The following is a 21,505-nucleotide window of genomic DNA, read 5'->3' on the forward strand; positions in this document are numbered from 1 at the left end:
TTGGATATGTCCATAATTATCTCTTTGAATCATCTTAAGAAACTTAGGGGGTCATGAATAATCTTTGTAGCTGAGGGTTGAATATTCAACTTTCTAAGGGAGCATGCTTTGCAAAGCGGATGGCCGAGATAAGATTTTAGGTGATGCCCATTTAATACTTTGAGGATACGACACATCATATCTCGTCCAAGATGCCCCATTCGATTATGCCAAAATAGGATAGTGCTCTAGAACCCAGCCATAGGGTCGCCCATGTGATGGGTCTTAACAGAACGAATGCTTGTTATGTACAACTCACTCAAAAGAAGTTCCAGCTTCTCATGAATATGCTTCTGGCCATATTTGTAAGAAGTGATACAAAGAAGTTCATAACCATTCTCTTCAGTGGTTTTAACATGATATTGATTATCGCGAATATCTCTAAAGCTTAACAACATTCTTTCGGAATGTAGAGAATAGAGAACCTGCTTTTCATGCAGAGCGTTCGAGCTAGTAAGTCGAGCTTGATGATTCTTCATCAAAAGTTGGTTCTGCTTTTCAACGAAAAGTAAAACAAATATCAAATCCAAAAATGTGGTGAACATCTGTGCCCTATATTATTGCTGCTGGACAATACTGGTTGCATCAAAGGTCGAATAGGTCTTTTCCAAAAAATCATCTTCGGTTAAGTCTTCTTCACATAACTTAAGTAGTGATCAGATTCTACAAACTTTAGAGTTGTATTTATTCATAGACTTAAAGTCTTGGAAGCGTAAATGTGATATTCCGTCCCTAAAATTATTATTTTATTTTATTCTTGACTTATTTCGAAGATTTGATTGGAACTAGTTCTTTATTTCTCCAAAATTTGAGAAAAACGAAGTGAGGGTTACTTTAGTCATTTTTACTTTTCTCGACCCTTTCGGTCAACTCTTGAATTGGTTAGGTAGAGTTCGATTCCATGAGCGCGTAGGCGTAAACAGATCTTATTTCCGAGTCTGAACGGAGAAGTTAGAGTCGTTTGAAGTTGGTGGCATTTTGGTAATATTACCAAAATGCTATAAATTGGGGGGAAACCTCCAGAAATGGAAAGGTTTTTCAGAAATTGGAAATGGGGTGCTGCCTAACCCGTTTTAGGAGGTATTTGACCCATAAAACAACCAAACTTGACCCGCTTGTATCTTTTTCGTCCGAGCTCCGTTTTGGATGATCTTGGTGTCCATGGAAGCTCTTGATGAGCCCTACATTTCTGTGATTTTAGATTTCCCCATTTCCTTTCCATCTTTGCAGCTCGAGGTCGCAAAGTCCACGACTTTTCCGGCGGTTTTATCATTTTTCCGGCGATTCCGGCAACGATTTCCTTCGAGTGAGGTATGAAACTTCATCTACTCTTCATAATCTTCAAGTTGGTATGCTTAGTTGGTGCTTTCGTATTCATTTTGGAGTTGGGTGTTTAGAACACCTAGAAATCCGGTTTTCTCCGGTGAAATTGGACGGTTTCCGGTTAGAATTTATCGTCGGCCTAGTTGTGAAAAGTGTTTCCCTTGTTGAACTCTAGCTACCACGTAAATTTGAGCCAATCTAGTTAATGTTGAAATTCGGGGTTTGTAAACCCTCCACCTTGACTTCCACCGCGTGTGGAGGTGCGTAGGATCGTTCACGAGTGTTGTCTAGATTTCAAATACCTTCTAGTGATCATGTGAACCTATGTCTAGCTTGGTTGCCAAAGATTCAATTGTTGGGTGTGGTGATCAATTTGGACAGCCACTTGTTTGTGTGATTGACGACAATTCGACCATTGGATCATAATGAAACTTTAGTATGTTATCCTCGAAGCATAATGTGGACTTTGGGAAGTTATGGATCATAAATTTGATTTGCGGATTGTTGTGGACCCCATCGTTGACCGAGAGTTGAATTGTGGTCAACATGTCTCGGAACGTTCTAAATAATAAAATTAGTACTAGGGGAGACTTAAGTGAAGTCTAATGGGTCTACATTGGTTAGAGAGCGACTTGAACATATGTGGTATGGTTATTATCTTGATTTCTTATATTGATATCATCTGTGAATTTTACTTGGTCTTATAATGTGATTCTATTGAAATGTGATTATATATATATTTATATATATTTAGCCATAGACCTATGTTTATCAAACATGATTTGGCTTATGTATTGATGATGATCGTGATATGTGAATTGACGTGCATATTCGAAAGGTGTTTGATTTACATAGATGGTATGTTATGATGAAATGTGAGTGAATTTAAGATATGTGAATATGAAATGGTTTTATAATCATTTTTCCTATAAATTGTTAATTTTCATATTTAGCCAATGATATAGTTATATGAAGTGGGATTTGACGTGCATATTGGAAATATGGTTTGTTTTGTATGATTGGCTTGATATGATGTGGTGAGGGCTAGTGGTGGACCGTTAACCCATTGTCATGGGGTTTGTTGTTTTGAAACATGTGTCAATGCTCGTTTCATTATTTCATATCTTGTTTCGTTGAGCCTTTATAACTGGAGTAACTTGAGTCATGTGTTGTTTCATTGGTTGGTGGTTATGCAATGTACTTCGCGATTCCGTTGAGTGATGGTCCGGAATCGTATCCTGGTTTGGATTCCGTTGAGTGATGGTCCGAAATCCTTCCTACTCCACTCCGCGATTCCGTTGAGTGACGGTCCGGAATCGTATCTTGGTTTGGGTTCCGTTGAGTGATGGTCCGGAATCCCTCTTACTCCGCGATCCCGTTGAGTGATGGTCCGGGATTGCATCCACCTTAGTTCATGGAGTTTAGTTTGAGATGGTTGCAAAGTGTGGGTTTTGGATGAACAGTGTCGCCTAATTCTACTTTCATTGTGTGTATGTGAATATGGGTGTGAGATGTTATGGTCGTTTAAAATGAACTTTTGGATGTCTGGGTGCCTCCCTCGGAGTTTTCAAAAGTTTGGTATTGATTTCCTATGAAAGATTTATATTCAAGGATTATAAATTATGATTGAGGGCTGGTTTTATTATTGTATCACATGCTTATTTTATTGTCCCTCACCCGAGCTTCTCCGCTTATCTGAGTGCCTGAATTACCAGTGCACCAATTCCATAATATTGGCATTGACTTTACATATGACAAGTTTGGGTAGATTATGAGAAACCGCTTGATATTTTGGTTCTGTTGAGTGGTCCGGAACCCAATGTTGTTGGATTCCGTTGAGTGGTCCGGAATCCTTGCTCTTGTTCATTCCGTAAGGTGATTTAGAATCCTAAATTCGAGTAGATGGGAATTACCCACAATAGATATTGTGAAAATAAATTAGAATTACCATGTTATTATTCTTAACCCAAATTGGGAATTATGTAGAGTTCTTTAATTAAATTCGTGAAATGATATGTTATCTCATTGATTGATTAACGTAATTAAATGTTAATATTGTACTTCGTAATTCCTTGATATGTTACAAGCTATGTATTGAAATATAATGTTGGAAGTGTAGTGATTAGTATGATGAAGTGAAATGTGATGTAACTTGGGTATTGGAAATGGTTATGACACATGATTGTAATGCATATTGAATTGCTTGGGAGATGTGAGGTCTAGTAAATGACCGATGACCCATTGTGATGTGGATTTTACTCAAATATTGCTTCGTTTCGTTGAGTTTCGTGAATTGGGTAACTTGAATCATGTCTTGTTCCTTCAAGCCGTTGTTATGTTTCTTGGACTTCCGTTCAATTCGGTTGGGTGGATTGGAACTAAGTTCTGTTTGGATTCCGTTGAGTGATGGTCCGGAATCCCCTTTGGAGCCTTGGTCCGTTGGGTGGTCCAAAATCCCCTTTTTCAAAGATGTAGTCTTCAACTGAAATGTGTTGCTCTAGCCTTGCGTTTTGACTTCTTGTATGTGTTATTGAAGATGTGATGGTTGACATTATTGATTGATGTGATTGTGGAATGACGTTGGATATGAGTGGAGTTATCATGAGTATTTTAGTTGATTAATGTTTCTAGAGATTAATATGTTCTTTGTTAATCCTTAAATATGTTACTTGCTATGAAACGCGAATTTATGTAGGAAACGTGAGGAATTTATGTGAGTGTTGAAGTGGATATGTTAATCGTCATGTGGGATTGTTATGTTGGATATTATGGTTATTGTTATGACTAGACTTGTTGATAAATGTGGCTAGAGAATGGTATTATACATTGTTGGTTCTTTGAAATGATATATGTTGTGAATTGCGGTATCATGTTGTGACATAATGGCCTATATATTGATGGAGGGGAAATCATGATTTTCAGATGGGTTGTTATGTAACCCTGAGTCTAGTATTTTCATGCTTGTCAAGTTCTATTGATTGATTGAGAAATGTTATACCTTTCGACTTAATCGGACTATGTTATATGTCAATTATTGTGCATGACGAACTACGAATGACTTGATCCCTGTTTAGGGTACGTAGGCAGTCTAACGGGGAGGTTAGATGCAGCCATAAAGCATACGAAAATAACTATGTGATTCGATTTTGAGTTGTGCTTGCCCATATCCCGGAGGTGGGATAGGATAGATACGGATGTTTGGTGACGTCACGTGTCAATTCGGGACGTATGTCGGGATTGGGGCGTGACAGTAAATGCTGCCCGTCGTGTCTTGCTTGAGGCAAGTAAATATTTTTTTTGGTGATCAAAGCGATCGGCCAAAGTAACCCAGAGAGTGCGAGGGTCCTCCTCAGCAAGGTACTCGGTCTGCAGTGCATCATAGATGTGTCTTAGGATGAAGATCATAGTAGTAACTTTATGAGCTTTGTTGACTAGGTCGTTGGTAGGTTCCTCGATGGTAGCTCGAAGACTCTTTGCAGTAAGATGGAGCTTCATGTCTTAAACTCACTTTAAGTAGTTTCTGCCAGATACTTCCAAAGCGATGAAATCGAGCTTGTTGAAGTTTGACATGTCCCTAAAACAAAGGGTACAACAAAAACGTGGTTAGCCATATGGAAAATCATAGACATACATTGTAGAACATTCGGATTTTATAGACATGGATTGGTTTAATTTAAGTATGAAAGTTACGGGTTTCATGTGGTAAGTTTTGAATGAAAACTTCGGGTTTCAAAGATGCTAAATTTGAAAATACAAGTTCAATTTAGTTAAGAACGTCTAGTTCATACATAGGGGTACCTGCAAGAACACAAAATACAATATACAATAAAGTGTAGTGAATTTATGGATTGCTTCAGGAACCCAAGTGTGAGTGAGTCGGGACTACGAAAGATAGTCAACGGTTCAAAGAAAATTGAATTGTTAATTGCCAAAAAGTGAACTTTAGGCCAATTATTTTGGATTAATTGTCAGATTAATGGCATGTGGGTCACTTTAATTAATTCAATAGATAGTAACCATTCAGGTTTGATCGTAAGTAATAACATTCAGGTTAATATTAGTGGGAATGTTAACAAAATAGCATTGGATTAAAACAAAAGGGAGCCCAACTCAGTGGGCTAGAAGTCGTGTATAGGAAAAGGCCCTAAAGGGGTTTAATGGGCCACGGGTTGGCTACAAAGGCAGCCCAATCATGGTTGCAGGACACGAGCCGATTATGGGAAGGAACCTAGCAACTAGGCTGCTGGTTTTGGGCCTCAAAATAGCGCAGGGGCCCAACATATGCTGATCTGTCATTGGTGCTCGTAAAGACTAACCGAAGCTGGGGTTTGGTTTTTGGGCTGGGGTAGTTCAAGCCCAGCAGCTCTAAAGCTGCTGGTAGGTTGGGCCAAGGGTTGACGAAGCCCAGCAAGCAACGCGGCCTTGCTGCAGGCGAACTTAGGGCACAAGACGAAGCCCAACAACATATGGTTGCTGGTTTATGGGCCAGGGACGCAGTGGACAGGCCCATTGAGAGCTGCAAGCTCTTAGAAGTGGGCTGGGACTGTAGGCCCATAAAAGAACCCTACCAAGGCAAGGGCTTGGGTGTCGTGCGTGTGCAGTAAAACCTAAATGGCTACTGCTATATGGTCCAAACGTCCAACAACGTCGTTCCAAGGTGCACCATGCGACTGGGCTGCAGGCCAGCAATGAGGCTCGGCAATGGTGATGTCAGCAATGGCACGGCGGTGAGCCACGGCCTATGCCGCAAAAATCCCAGATTTTTTTTTTTCCTTTTGAATTCTAGGGTTAAAAACCTTAATTGCTTCTAAATTAATTTCGATGTTTTGACTCACAAATTCCACATAACATAGTTGCGTATTGCATGAACAAATATATATATATATATATATAGATATAGACCAAATATATGAACACATATGCAATATATATAATTGAAAGAAAAATATAAATATAGGGGGTTCATGTATCATGTGGAATGTTTTCATGCTTCAAGGTCGTTTCAAATATCTTAATTTATTTTAAAAGAACCTAATTAACATAAAACAATTAAACCCTTGATTGTGTAGAAGAGAGCATCCTCCTACGATCCTTCAATTCCTTAGCTTCTGGTAAGAGCATGCTGATAACATGTGGTAGGCCTAATTTACTGAATTGTATTTAGGACTAGAGAGTGAGAGGGCCGGCAACAAGAGAGATGCAATTCTGAGGTGTGTGTTGTATCACCCCATTGTGCCTTTATTTATATTAGTGTGATAGGTTAAATCTTTACCCTAACATGATTACAACTCTAATAGGATAATATCTACTAAAGGGAATATTCTAAGATATCCCTAAATACACTAGGATTTACACAATCACATTCCTAATCTAATAGGACTGCAACAGTGTCATCATTTGTACTATTTTTTTGATAAAGATTACACCCACATGAGTTAGTGAACTCTATCTCTATTAAATAGAAAATACAAATAATATTACAAATATGTGATAGGTTTGGATGGTTAATAATAATTGAATTTTACCTTAAGCAATTTGGATACGTGTAAAAAGTGAAAACTTAATTGTATAATTGTCCCTTTCTTTACTTGTACCAATTTAAAATGGTAAGGAGGATCCAAACTTGGAACACATAGAGGAAGCATATTTGTTCTCGTTAATTGGTTATACCTATGTATGTTTGTGGGAGAGTTAAAAAGAGAGGAAGTTAGTCAATTCGGTTTGAGTATTTATCAAATATAGCAAAAAATTAACCTTTAATTTTAAAAAAGTCACTTTTTATAAAAACTTTAAATATATCTAAAATTTCATTTAAATAGACATAAATACTCTCAAATTTAACAATAAAATAAATTAAAGGTTTTTATAGCCAAAATGGTTTGTGATATTGACATAACTCCTTAGGCTGGTCCTTACCAATGAAAATCAGTGGTAGTATTTTTGAATTTGTCTATCGTAAATCATTTTAGTCTTTCTCTGAATTTGTCTATCGTGATCATTTTAGTATTTCCATGAAAAATCTGTCAATTGCTATGTTAGTGCGATGATATGGCGCCACGTGGGTCTCACAATACAATCATATAATGACATGTGGATTGACTTTAAGAACTATTTTTATATTTGAAACTAAAAATGATATTAGTAAGAAAAATAAAAGAAGTTAAAACAAGAATCCTAACCTACCTAAACCCTTATTCTCTCACAATCCAAACCATCCACCTTCCAATTCAAATTTCTGCACCCTGAGATAATTTAGTGGTTCTTTCTTAAAATATTTCCTTTTCCAATTGGGCTCGAAGATTATAGAGAATTGATGCGATTCAGAAAGAGTTTTTGCGTCTATGAATTGGCGACAGGTTCTGAGACTCGGGTCGAGGAAAGAAAGAAGGCGTTGAAGGCATGATTGAAATTCTACTGCTCCCATTGGTGGTAACTTCAACAACACTCAATGTCGGTGATGAGGAGGTCGAAATGGATAGGGTTATGGTGGTGGAATGTAGGAGCGAAGTGAGGTTGGACTGGAGCTTGAGGTGACGGTGGCTAAAAAGCCTTTAATTCATTTGATTATTAAATTTGAGAGTATTTTTGTCTATTTAAATGAATTTTTGGATATATTTGAAAGTTTTTATAGAAATTGACATTTTTAAAATTAAGAATTAATTTTTGGCTACCTTTGATAAATACTTTTTTGGTTTGTGCCCAAGTCCTCATCCTTTTCTTTAAAACTTTTATGAAAGAAGCTAATTGGGAATGCTCCAAATTATGTAGATGATAAAATAAAAAAAGGAGGTGTGTTAGAAACACGTGTCCTTATTATCTATAAAAATGAGAATATTATGAAAAAGAATAAGAATGAAAATAAATGAATATAGATCACCTTTACTATTAAAATATATTTATTTTTCAGTTAAATTTGAAATTAATAAAATCGAAACACGTGTATTTATTATCGATAAATATGAGAATATTATGAAAAAGAATAAGAATGAAAATAAATGAATATAAATCACCTTTACTAATAAAATATATTTATTTTTGTTAAATTTGAAATTAATAAAATCGAAACACGTGTATTTATTATCAATAAATATGAGAATATTATGAAAAAGAATAAGAATGAAAATAAATGAATATAGATCACCTTTACTAATAAAATATATTTATTTTTCAGTTAAACCTGAAATTAATAAAATCCACCTACTTCTCATTCTTTTTTTTTTTTTTTAAATCTATTACGATAATATTATTCACACAACGAAATAAAAAATAATTTAATATCGCCATTCCACAAAATTCGAACAAGCAAGCAAGGAAAGGTGTCGTACAAAGTAAGCAAGCAAAGGTGGAAGACACGATTATCCGGACCTGATCCTCTCGTTCATTCGTGTATTAGCCTCCTGAGTTCCCCGTTCCACAAATCAGAAATGGCGGTTAACAGTTGTACCTGCGCATCTATTCCACCTCTGCTCTCCTCCAAATCCCATCACTCTAACCCTCCTCGATTCCACCCGCACACCAATTTCCCTAAATTCGACCGTTGCAGTTTTCCGACCGTTAGTTGGCGCCAAAACCTTGGCAGTCTCAGTACCTCCGACAGTCGGCTCGTAAGAGCCTCCGCCTCCGCCTCCAACTCCGGCTCCGACTCTGAGAGCAGAGAGCCCATGCTTCCTCCTTACAATGTGCTCATCACCGGCTCAACGAAAGGTCATTCACTATTCTTTCGTGTTTTCTTGATTTTCGACAAATATTGGGTTGCGGTTGCTGCTTCCTGTTGGGTTTTTGATATGGGTTTTTATGGCGTTTACTCTTTTCAAGAATATTATATTGAATTTTCTGGATTTCTGACTGCCGGTGCATTCAACGCACACACGAAATTGTCATGGTTGCATATATTCCTCATGAGTTATGACTGACATTTTCTAGTTTGGACACTGCAACCTCAACCTGTTTCCTGTGCAATGTAGAGAAGTTTGATTTTAGAAATCCGAATACAAGACGGTATAGTTTGGGCAATGTCGAATTACATTTGGTGCAAAATAGCTATCTTATGCTCTTCCATTACTTCATTCGTTTTGTTATTGGATTGTATTCTACAGTTTCTACTTATACTTAAAAATATAATAATAACTACTGTCGCTTGTTGAGTGACTAAAATAACCTGCAAAGCAAACAAGCCTTGGGGTTCCGCGACACCTATGTGAGGCCGGCTAAGGACCCTCCATAGGTCAACTCCTCTTCAGGAAGCTTACGATAATTGAAACTCAAGAAAGAGTTAAAACTTATGGAGTATTTTGTACCTTCGATTGGTCATGGTGAGGGTGGTATTATACTGATAGGAGAGCTTGCTAGCTGAGGGATTGCACACTAGATTTTCTGTAATTGTTGTGGGCGTCAAAGGTTTTTTCTGACTAGGTGTGAATATCTATGAATCCTTCTGTGTTGGGACTTGGCTTCTGTAAATTTTGGAAGCTATGTGTTTAATTATGCCGGTGTCTATGTTAAATTATCTTTTCTGCCTATTCTTGAGCTGAATTGACTTTCTGCCCGTGCTACACCTTAGCCATCTTGGCTTAAGTTGTTTGAGCAAGGGTTGGGATCTTCCACAACCCGCAGCTCAGGCCTATGATTTTGGTGGTGTTGCCAGCTGGAGCTAAACGACAACTTAGTCTTTTTGTTCAGTGGGCATGTGGCAGGACCAAGTCGTCTTTGGTCTCACACTTGCAGTGTCATGCATTCAGAGTTTCACATTGATTTCTATCATTTATTATGCGATCAACAAATTTATTTATTTTATATAACTTTTTCAGTTCCAATATGCTCTGGTTTTCCCTTAATTTTAAATCAGGTATAGGATATGCTCTAGCCAAAGAGTTTCTAAAAGCAGGGGATAACGTCGTAATTTGCTCAAGATCAGGTACCTTATGACTGTGCGTTTCTGAAATCTTCTTGGAATATGGTTCATTGCTTCATGACAAAACATTTTGTGGTCAAATGTGTTGTATCTTTATCCTATATGCAATTGTTGATGATCAATGCATTATGACAGAGGTTGTAAGCCTCATTTGAATTTTGATGACTAGTAAGAAAACAATATGTTCCAATGTATACTCTAAAAGCGTGACAAGGGATTTGGTTATGATGAATGCTTGACATTCTAGGTTTCGATAACTAAGAAATCAGTTCTTCAAAACATAGGACTGAAGTAAAACAATCCTTCATCTCTAGAGGTTTCATTGGAATAAAATGTGCCTCAAGGATCTTTATGTGCAACCGTTACACTCCATTTTACATGGATTTTAGAAATGTAAGGTGAAGTTGCACTTTTATTCCTGTAATTTTGGCTGTCATTCAAGTTTAGTTCTTATTGATAAATAAGCTTAAAAAATATACTCTTGCAGTTTTTTTTACAATGTGAAACTGGTCCAAATCTAATAAAACCCACGAGATGCGGCTTTATCTCCATGGGTCCATGCATATTCCTTCAATAAACAGAATGTTTGATTCAGACTTATTTGATAACTAAAGAGGGACCTTTCATAATAAGAACGGGTAGCCCAAGATGCTTATATATCCAATATTTTCGAGATGATCAGACCAATTGCATGTGGATATTAGAACTTTTAATTCTTTGGAAACACATAAACACCATTCTGCATACTGAACTTTATAAGAGCTTAGGGACAATAAGTTTTTGGTGGAACGGGAACCCCATGCACAACTAACTTGGAAAAATGAGAGTAACATTTAAGCGATTTAGAGCCCGTAGTTTTGGATCTGCTTCTACATCATGCAATTAATGAAAGATTTTATGGATCACTTCTGTTTTTTCTTCTCAAGTTTCATTGCAATTTCAGTAGCTGGTTTACTTTCTCATTGAATATAAGTCTTTTGTCATTATGTTCAAAATCCGTTTGGAAGTATAAAAACTTACTGGGATGCAGAAGTTTTAATACGAGAATTTATTTTATGTTTACTATTGAAATACCAAAATGGTAGTTGGTCTTATTACCTGCTTAGTGCTTTTCTCTTTTGAAAATTTTATCCTTAGCTGAACGTGTTAATGCTGCTGTTCAGAGCCTTAGGCAGGATTTCGGGGAGCAGCATGTGTGGGTACCTCCCTTGATACTTTTTCATTTTAATTATTGAATATTTTTTCTTATATATGTGTTTGCATGTGAGTATATATGATAGTTTTCTCTTGTGTCTTCATTCCTGCTATTTACATTGTTTCTTGTACTTCATGCCGTTGTTTCTTAGTCATATTTCACTTCTTTCTTTACAGGGTACTAACTGTGATGTTAGAGAAGGGCAGGATGTGAAAGACTTAGTTGCTTTTGCACAAAAAAACCTTAAGTACATTGATATATGGGTATTAATACCATACACTTTTCTTTGTCACCCACAACATTTAAATATTTTCCCCAACGACTAGTGCCCTTGCTTTCCCCATTCCCCCATCTCCCTTCATCCTTAATAATTCATCTTGTGCATCATAAGAAATATTTGATTTTGATGCTTTGAGGAATATATAATTCTATCTTACCTTATTTGTGAGAATGGTGCAGATTAATAATGCAGGATCAAATGCGTATAGCTATAAACCACTGGCAGAGGCTTCAGATGAAGACCTTATGTGATTATCCATTCCCTCATTTTTTTTACAATTTCATTAAACTTCTTTTTTACCATAGTTTTGACCATTATGGTTATTCTTAATTTGGACTCATTACATGCAGTGAAGTCGTTACTACGAATACGCTTGGTTTGATGTTATGTTGCCGTGAGGTAGAAAATTCCATTCTTTTTAAGCAAGGTGCATGTAAGCTGAGTCTCATGCATGATTATTGTTTTGTTTATCAGGCAATAAAAATGATGTTCAACCAGCCTCGAGGTGGTCATATTTTCAACATTGATGGAGCTGGTTCCGATGGAAGACCAACCCCAAGGTGCTATATTAGTTTCTCTTTGCTATATCTTTTTATGCTACTTTTTTGCCGTTATCTTGTTTGGACAACCATTCCTTGACAGAGTGGAAAGAGTATATGGAAGTTTTCTAGTACATGGACACAAGTGGGCACATTGAAACGGCTTAATCAGATTCTTTAGCAAGATGTTACACCTTGGTCTGAGTTATGCATGGTTATCCGCTGAGCATCATGTCTAGACAAATAGCATTCTCTCCTAACAACAAGAAAAACAACAACAAAAATAAAGCCTTATCCCACTAAGTCAGGTTGGCTGTATGAATCTAGAACGCCATTGTGCTTGTTTTTGTGCCAATTCTACCATTAGCTCCAAGTACTTCATTTCTTAAGTCTCTTTCCAAGTCTTCCTTGGTCTTCCTCTACCCCTTCTGCACTGAGACTCTGTCTCATAATTGCATCTTCTAACTGGAGCATCCATAGGTCTTCGGCTCACATGTCCAAACCACCTTAACCGATTCTCTCTCATGTTATCTTCAATTGCAGCCACTCCTACTTTATCTCAGATATCCTTGTTCTTAATCCTATCATTTCTCGTGTGCTCGCACATCCAAAGAAGCATTCTCATCTCCACTACACATTTTTTGCACATGTTGTTGCTTGAACGCTCAACATTCTATGCCATAAAGCATTGCTGGCCTTATTCCCGTCCTATAAAATTTTCCCTTGAGCTTTAGTAACATACGTCGGTCGCACAACACACCCAATGCACGCTTCCACTTCGTCCATCCAGCTTGTATTCTATGATTGAGATTTCCGTCCAATTCTTTGTTCTTTTGCAAGATACATCCAAGATAACGAAAATGCTCACTCTTTGGTACTTCTTGATCTCCAATCCTCACCCTCAGAGTCTCTCATAGCATTCTCTTCTAGAAAAAGCAAATTGAGAGGAACATAATTCTTTTTAATTAACATAATGGAGTGCATAGGGATAGAAGTGAAATTTTGGTTCTCCATGTTTTTATTTGTTTTTAACTGGAAAAACTAATCTTACCTTTTACTTTCACATATCCCATTTTCCTCCAAAACCATTAGCTCGCCACCAGTCTTAGCTTCTGTCATCGTGTGTCAGTTTGATCATCATTGCCTTCTCGTCAGCATTGTCACATCAATTCTAGCACCATTGCTGCCTTTACTCTGTCATGGAAATTACATTTGAGCTTCAACACCTTGATGACACTAGTACCAGGACCACCCAGCCACTGGCACTGTCACTTTTGGTGATTAGAATAGGTTTTCCGTTAACCTTCTATATATCATTTTAAAGTGAAGCCATTATATGGTTAACTGAATTCTCTTATTTTCTCATCATTATGCAAGACATTGTATGCTTTGTTGCATTCTCTTATCTCTTAGGTACATGCATGTGACATGAGTATGTTAAGATGCAATTTCTCGGTGAGCGTTGCATGATGGTTCTTTCTTTCTTTTGTTTATTTCCGTAGGTTTGCAGCATACGGGGCAACAAAGCGTAGTGTGGTGCATTTAACAAAATCATTGCAGGTACTTTCAACTTGTTTCAATTGTTAATGGCTGTGACCACACTGGTTGTTTTCTTCTTTATCATGGGCATTCTTTCTTTAGTCACCTGCTTTTTAAGTTGTGGTACCCAAATACTTGAGACGCATTCTATTTTGTAACTATCCTTGTTAATGGGTCCCACCATTCTGATACATAAATCAGGTTGGTCACTCAATGGAAATTGTCCGAATCTAACAATTAACTCTTCCATGGAGCATTTTTAGTTTTGAAACTTAAAAGCATAGTTCTGTTGTGGTTCTTCTTGTGTTACCATCTAACCTGCCTATACTTAGATCTAGATTTTACCTGTTGGGTTTTGGGCGCTCTAAATGGCATCTTCACCTTAAAGTAAGCAACTCATCTGGGAAATGGGCAAAAATCTGAACTGCCATTCCAGTCAATGGGTATGTCCAAATGGTATCGGTCCATGTAAGAACTCACACCTGAGAAGGGGGACGACTGTGGGTTGTATAGAGGAAAGATTTCTGCTGGCTATCCTTGTGAGCATCAGTTCCTTTGGTTTTAGAGTGTTTCTTTCATGCTATTAAACCAAATTGGGCTACTGTTATAATTTAGTTCTCTTTTGTTTTGTTTTTCTTTTCGATGGTTTTTCTCTAGTTGCTCATTAGCTTGGTGGATCCCAGGGTCACCCTGTGTTGTATCAGACTTTTCATTGAATTTTTTTGTTTTTTATATATAAAATTAAAAGTATCTATAATGATATGAGAAGAAGCCGGGAAGGATACCAAATGTCTTCAAAGTTGATATGGTTTCTTTTCATTGAAAGTTTCACAAAACACAAAGTGCCATTGAGGCATGCATCCACAATCCCAAACACATGAATCAATTCCTCAAAATATGACTGGTAAACTTAGGGTCAAGCCTGATATTTACGATCAATAGTCTCTGTGTCTCCCCCAAAGCATAATTGTGGTGTCTTGATGTCATTATATTATTCAAATCTGCTCCCAACTGAATTTATAATATGTAATTCTTAACACTTTCGCAGGCAGAACTGCAGATGCAGGATGTCAAAAATGTTGCAGTGCATAACCTTTCAGTATGTAATTCCATACTCTGTTCCTTTTTGCCTTTTCGTTTTGTTTTATTTCTCCAAAAAAAAAAAAAAAAAAAAATTTCCAAACACTTCTGTGTTCAACTTGTGAGATCAAAACTTTGTATTTCTACTATTATGATATCACATGCTGCATTAATTGTATCCTCTATGCTCTTTGGGCCATTTTAACTGGATCAGGTTGATCTTGTTTGTTTTGTTCATTTGCAACAAAGTCAAAAGTACATGGTGACTTTTAGAGTTTGTCTAGAACCGGACCTATAGGTCTGGGCTAGCATGTTTTAATATCAAATTTGCAAATTCAGTTCGAAAACTGAACCAGACAGGAAGTAAACTGGTTTTGTAGTGGTTTGCAGAAATTAAACCACCGGTTAACCAAACCAGGCTGAAGTTTATATAAAATTACTTTTATGTGTCTAAATATTAGTGGGCATTCAAGTTCTTACCATGTTATGCATAGTGGGTGATTGCACACACCACAAACCTTCTTTTCCTTCTCCTTTCCTCTGAGCCACCACCATCATTTCTCTCTCTCTCCTCCCATATCAGCATCACCGCAGGTTCTCCACTCTTCTCGTTGTCGCCCGAATCTCGTCGCACCGCTGCCTGATGGAGACACACCAGACATTCTTTAGTTAACCAACCATGATCGGTTCAACCTCTTTGCGGCTCGGCGTTCGTGCCAACATCTTCTCCACCGAAAAAGGTGGCTCAATTGGTTGTTTTGGTCCATAATTGAACCAAACCAACCCACCCACTTCCACCTACAGTCATTGTAATGGTTGATTTCGAAAGTGAAGAAATATCAAACCGGAGTCATCAACTAATTTGAAATATGTCAATTAGATGGTATAAGTCATATCGTCATGCTTAGTTTGTACAATCTTCTATGTGAATCTTTCAATTGTGGAATTATATGTTACTCATTGCAAATTTCAACTCTTCCCATTTTATACCTACTTTTCTTATAGTTTGTGTCATATGTTTTTATCTTAATATCACCTAACGTTTCCATTCTATGCATAGTTGCATGCTATCTCATGATGACATATGCTTGTCATGAAAAATGCAGTGACTGATGTTCTTCTAGATAAGTGCCATTTAGTTTCTTTGGTCATGGAAAATATTTCCTTTTTTCCCTTACTGAAGCCTATATCTGGTGTTGCAGCCAGGAATGGTTACAACTGATCTTCTCATGTCTGGTGCAACTACGAAGCAGGTAGTATAAGTCTCGTATAACTTTTTTCTTAATAATCATCTGTGTATTCCTGATTGATTAATAGAACATGTTGTTCTCCGCAGGCAAAGTTTTTCATTAATGTTTTGGCAGAACCACCTGAAGTGGTAAGACTTCATTCATCATTAATGAATTTGTGATGTATGAATCCTCTATGATGCTTTTGTTTTACGACTGAACGTTTAGTGGTCATTCACAATGAATTTGACTTTTTATGGTCATAAAATACTAAGATTATGATGTATCTGTATGTTGTATGGTTTAAATTAAGTGAAGCTCTTTGGGAAAAATAGCATTTTGTCTCTGGGTACGTATAACGCAGCGGATTTCAAATCCCGTTTGGTCTGAGAGCTAATCTTCCCAAACTAGACACACTCATGCACAATCACATCTATGTTCATGCACGCAAGTAGATACGTATAGGGCGGTATGCGTAAACTGCATCAACTTTTTTCTTCTCTCAATCTCCCCTCGTTCTGAGTTATATATCTTAGTTTCTTTTCTTAAAATCTTATTTGTGTTCTAAATGGCTGTCACAGGTCGCTGAGTACCTGGTTCCGAATATAAGATCGGTCCCTGCCAATGGATCAATGAAGCCTACATACATTCGTTTCCTAACTGGGATAAAAGCCTACTCCCAGATATTTTCAGTTAAGTAAACAAACATAAAAAATAGATAAATAAATAAATGAAAACCCGAACTTCCTAACGTCATTTCTACATATGATCTCATTGTTATAGCATTTTTATCTGTGAATATGTGGTCACCATATTTTTTCCCTTTCACTTTAATCCACAGAGATTTGCTTTTGGAGCAAGAAGAAACAGGTATGTACTTGAAGACTGAATAGCATCCTTAATGTATCTTTTTATCCGACTTTTCAATGTAAATTACCAATTCTGTATAACAATATTTTCAAACATTTTTTGAAGTTTAACATATTTTGGTTAGGTATATGTTTCCTTAGATAAATTGTATTATAGGTAGGTGACTTAACAGCTAAAATTGAAACGATTAACAGTGGGTTGAAGAGGAAGACCTTAACCATCAGGGCAATCCACCACTTACATTAATTGCTCGGTCTAACTAACAGATGACGTTATGTTGGTTTTCCATGAGTTTTTCGATGAGTCAATAGACCCCAAAGTTTGGGAGTTTGATGGAATTCTCAGCCCTAATTTTTAATTTACTGTATGGTGGATAGTTAGCATCTCAACTCAAGAATCTGCGCTCCTCATGCTAGTCTTTTTTTAATGAAACCAATGTCTGTATGGAGTACCTCAATACAAACACTATATGGACGCCAAAAAACAATATGAAGAGACCATACAAGACTTTTTTTTTATTTTATTTTATTTTTATAGAAATGCTGCAGTCATCACATTGTGCATGCAACATCTATATTATTTCTCTAATAGCGGTAGGTCTCAACAATACTGCCAGGTCTCGTCTTTATCTTTATTAGATGAATGATACAAATATGGCACACAAAATATGCAATTTTTCTTTAATGGTAGGTAACATTAAGTGATATGAAAATGAATGATCAAGATTGAAAATAAAAGATTTAACAGTTGTGAAAATTTAATATAACGACTAAAAACTCGTTGCATTGAATGCTATGTAGGATTGAAGCTGAAACCCAAAATGTGACGTGAGTAACTTTTTTAGATGCAAAGAAATTTTATTAAATTTGCGGGCTATTAATTCGCAACTCTTTATTCAAGGTTGTAACCCAATGCGAGATGATGGTTGGAAGAGACACATTGCACCTCTGCAAAGAGATTCTACCAAAGCCTCTTTCATTTATACATATATTTGCTTATACAAAAGCCTCTGGAAACTAAAATTTAAATATTGTGCGATCTTGTCTATTTCTTTGAGCGTTTGTCTTGGAAGGTGCTAAATTTTGACCAAACAATAGGCAGGCCGGGCTTCATTATATACACAAGGCTTATTTGCATATTGCTTTTGCACACTGTATCTGCAGACAAATAGAGTCTTGAAGATGATATATCTATACGTGCCTTGAAGCAATCTTTCATCATTCATCATAATCATAATCCATATGTCTACAAAATTTCACCAATTTGGGATAGTTTCACCGCCACCGTTACATTCCTTTCACTAAACAACGACATGTGTTAGTTGTTCAACATATGACATTATATTATTAAATTAAAACATCACATAGTGCCAAACTCATTTTATGTAAGCAGCTTTGTATTTGAGGAAAGATTTTTCTACCCAGAATCCAATATAATATGTCATATGTTATTATACAAGTAAAAAAGCTTAAAAGAAAAAAATTTTATACACTTTTGTAATAATATATGACGTATCCTGTTCGGGCATGCTGAAAAAACTATCCTATTTGAGCCAACGCAGAAAGCCCAAGAGTCCAACATCTACAGCTCTAGGTTAAAAAAAAAAAAAAGGACTGAAACTGTGTTTTCCCCCGTAGAAGTAGAAGTTCTGTGGCATTCGGCTCTTCCCCTTCGTCGCGGTATCTCACTGTTATTGTCTTAAAAGAACACAAAAGAAACGAAACAATCTGCGAAGTGAATGGTGATGATGCACTGGATTTGGGGTCCCAAGCTTTGTTCCAGAAACGGCGGCGCTATTTGATGAACTGGGTTCCAAGCTTCTTCTCTCCGCCCAAAACAAGCCGTCTGATTTGCCGCGGTCTTCACGCAAGTAAGCATTTCTCACCCCCAAACTCCGACAACATTGTCTTCAAAGCAGTTTGTGTTAATCTTCGACAGAGGAGATGGAAACTCTTAGAGCAGATATCCCCCTCTCTAACCAGTTCATTAGTCAGCCGTGTTGTTCGCGAGTTTCGGAACTCGCCGCAGTTGGCCTTAGAATTTTACAACTGGGTTCGCAGGAACAGGAACTTTCCTCAGTTTTTGGAATCTTCTTGTACTGTAATTCATGTTTTGATCGATTCTAGGAGGTACGATGATGCCTTGTCTCTTATGGAGAGTCTAATGGGGGCAGAGGGTTTGCCCCCATTGGATGTTTTGGAAGGGTTGATTACTAGTTGTGGTTGTTCAAGCCCTGCAGTGTTTGATGCGTTTGTGAGGGCTTGTACTCGGTTCGGGGACTCCGAGGGTGCTTATGAGGTGATCAAGAAGCTGAGATTGGATGGTTACTGGGTTTCGATTCATGCTTGGAATAACTTTCTTAACCATGTGATTAAGTTGAACGAGTTTGATAGGTTTTGGAAGATGTATAAGGAAATGCTTTCATATGGGTATGTTGAAAATGTTAATACCTTCAATTTGGTTATTTATGCTCTTTGTAAGGAATGCAAGTTACTAGAAGCAATATCAGCATATTATCGGATGTTGAAGAGTGGAGTTTGGCCTAGTGTTGTTACTTTTAACATGATTATAGATGGAGCATGCAGGATGGGTGATATGGAACTTGCTTTGAAGGTTTTGAGAAAGATGGGGCTAATGTCGGAGGACTGTGTTACGCCCAATTCAGTTACTTACAATTGTATCATCAATGGGTTTTGCAAAATTGGTGGTTTATCGGTTGCAGAAGAAATCCGTGCTGAAATGACCGAGGTAGGTGTTCCGTTCAATTTGAGGACTTATGCAACTCTAGTAGATGGATATGCAAAACGGGGGAGTTTGGAGGTGGCACTTCGATTGTGCGATGAAATGGTGGAAAGGGGTTTGACACCTAATCCTGTTGTTTACAATTCAATTATCCATCGGCTTTGCATAGAAGGAGATACTGAGGAAGCTTTTTCCTTGTTGTCTGACATGATTGAGAGGAATATATGCCCTGATCAATTCACCTATTCAATCCTCATCAAGGGGCTCTCTAGAAATGGGCTTGCGACAGAAGCAATTAGATTTCATAGACACATCCTTGAGAAGAACCTCGTCAAGGATGTTTTCTCCCACAATATCCTGATCGATTATCTGTGCAAAAGCAAAAATTTGAGAGCGGCCAAGCAATTGATGGGCAGCATGTTTGTTCGTGGTTTACTTCCTGACACCATCACCTATGGCACTTTGATTGATTGCCACTTCAAAGAAGGGAACATAGGAAGTGCAGTTCAGATTTATGAAAAACTGATAGTGGGGAAGGAAAAACCTAATTTGGTGATATACAATTCTGTTATTAACGGGTTATGCAAAGAGGCATCAGTGGATATTGCAAAACTTTTGATGGATTCGTTACAGAGGATGGATGTTCTTGACATTATAACCTATAACACAATTATAAACGGGTATTTCATCAGTGGGATGATCGATCAGGCGTTTGTTTTGCTTCGGGAAATGGAAAAGGTTGGAATTTCATTGAATATAGTCACCTACAATATATTGATCAACTTTTTGTGCAAGTTTGGGTGTATTCAACAAGCAAAAGAACTTATGAAGGTAATGATTTCAAGGGGTGTGGTTCCTGATTTTATAACATACACCACACTCATTACCAATTTGAGTAAGAATTGCAGCCCCGAAGAAGTCATTGCATTGCATGACTACATGGTAATTGAGGGAGTAATTCCTGATAGGCAAACGTACAAAGATATTATCTGTCCATATCTTCCAGAAGAAAATTCAAAGATTAGCACAGTGCGTTGAGTTCAACAGTACAGCAAGTTGTATATTTGTTCTCCGTCATCTAGTATCGTTTGTGTTTTAGGCAACTTTGGGCATAGAGAATGTGCTGGACTTTCTAAAGTAACAAGAATCACACATATTCAACGTTGTTTATGTCAGGCATGGAAGTTATCTTTTCTAATACATCAATTTTTCATATGCTACTCGTCTGCTGACTACATCCATATAGATAACAAACGGTAACCCTTAACATATGAATCCATGCACATAAGTTGTTTGTTCAAACTTGTATGCAATCACTGATCAGTTGTCATCCTTTGGCTGATATTCCATAGCAATTTATTACTAGGTGGCCACTGGAAACTTGTAGGCTTAGATATTCTGGTTGTGTACTCATTAGTGAAAATTTGGGGGTTATTTCTTTTGAGACGTGCAAAAATTCATCTCATCTGGATGTTTCTGTTTCCTTTGTGCTGCTGAGATTTTTTTAATTTTCTTTTGATTTTTTGTCCACAGCGATGTGAGGGTTTGAAAGCAATAATCTGATGGTTTCAAGGGATGGGATGATTGTGAATTTTCTCGTTGTGTTAGCAGTTCAATTTTTATGTTGCTCAACCTTCAAAATGCGTTAACATTGGAAATCTCTTGCTACTTAAAGAATTATGCTAGTTTTAATAGAGTACTTTAATCTTTCCTAACGAAGAAGTAGATGACATGTCTTGTAGCTCAGGTGATTAAGAT

At 37.1% G+C, this 21,505-nt stretch overlaps 2 protein-coding genes across 2 annotated transcripts; both read left to right on the top strand.

Annotated features, from left to right (window-relative positions):
* Positions 1-8,714: 8,714 nt before the first annotated feature.
* Positions 8,715-17,140, top strand: NOL (chlorophyll(ide) b reductase NOL, chloroplastic). The gene is given in 13 exon segments (NM_001302299.1): positions 8,715-9,066; positions 10,208-10,276; positions 11,411-11,472; positions 11,645-11,731; positions 11,928-11,995; positions 12,099-12,147; positions 12,223-12,308; positions 13,790-13,847; positions 14,875-14,925; positions 16,109-16,159; positions 16,243-16,284; positions 16,717-16,827; positions 16,977-17,140. Coding segments are annotated over 13 exon segments (1,062 nt in total). The 5' UTR covers positions 8,715-8,786; the 3' UTR covers positions 17,025-17,140.
* Positions 17,141-18,607: 1,467 nt separating this feature from the next.
* LOC103946112 (pentatricopeptide repeat-containing protein At1g11710, mitochondrial) lies at positions 18,608-21,106 on the top strand. Its single transcript, XM_009356746.3, has one exon. The coding sequence runs from the start codon at positions 18,806-18,808 to the stop codon at positions 20,783-20,785; it is 1,980 nt and encodes a 659-aa protein (XP_009355021.2). The 5' UTR covers positions 18,608-18,805; the 3' UTR covers positions 20,786-21,106.
* The last annotated feature ends 399 nt before the right edge of the window (positions 21,107-21,505 follow it).

Source organism: the organism of the source record quoted next, unplaced genomic scaffold (assembly GCF_019419815.1).
Source record: "Pyrus x bretschneideri cultivar Hongxiangsu unplaced genomic scaffold, Pyrus_bretschneideri_v1 Contig62, whole genome shotgun sequence".
Classification (NCBI taxonomy): domain Eukaryota; kingdom Viridiplantae; phylum Streptophyta; class Magnoliopsida; order Rosales; family Rosaceae; genus Pyrus; species Pyrus x bretschneideri.

Excerpts from the sequence above, each read along its gene's own strand:
- LOC103946112 (XM_009356746.3), top strand. The coding sequence starts at position 18,806 with ATGAACTGGGTTCCAAGCTTCTTCTCTCCGCCCAAAACAAGCCGTCTG.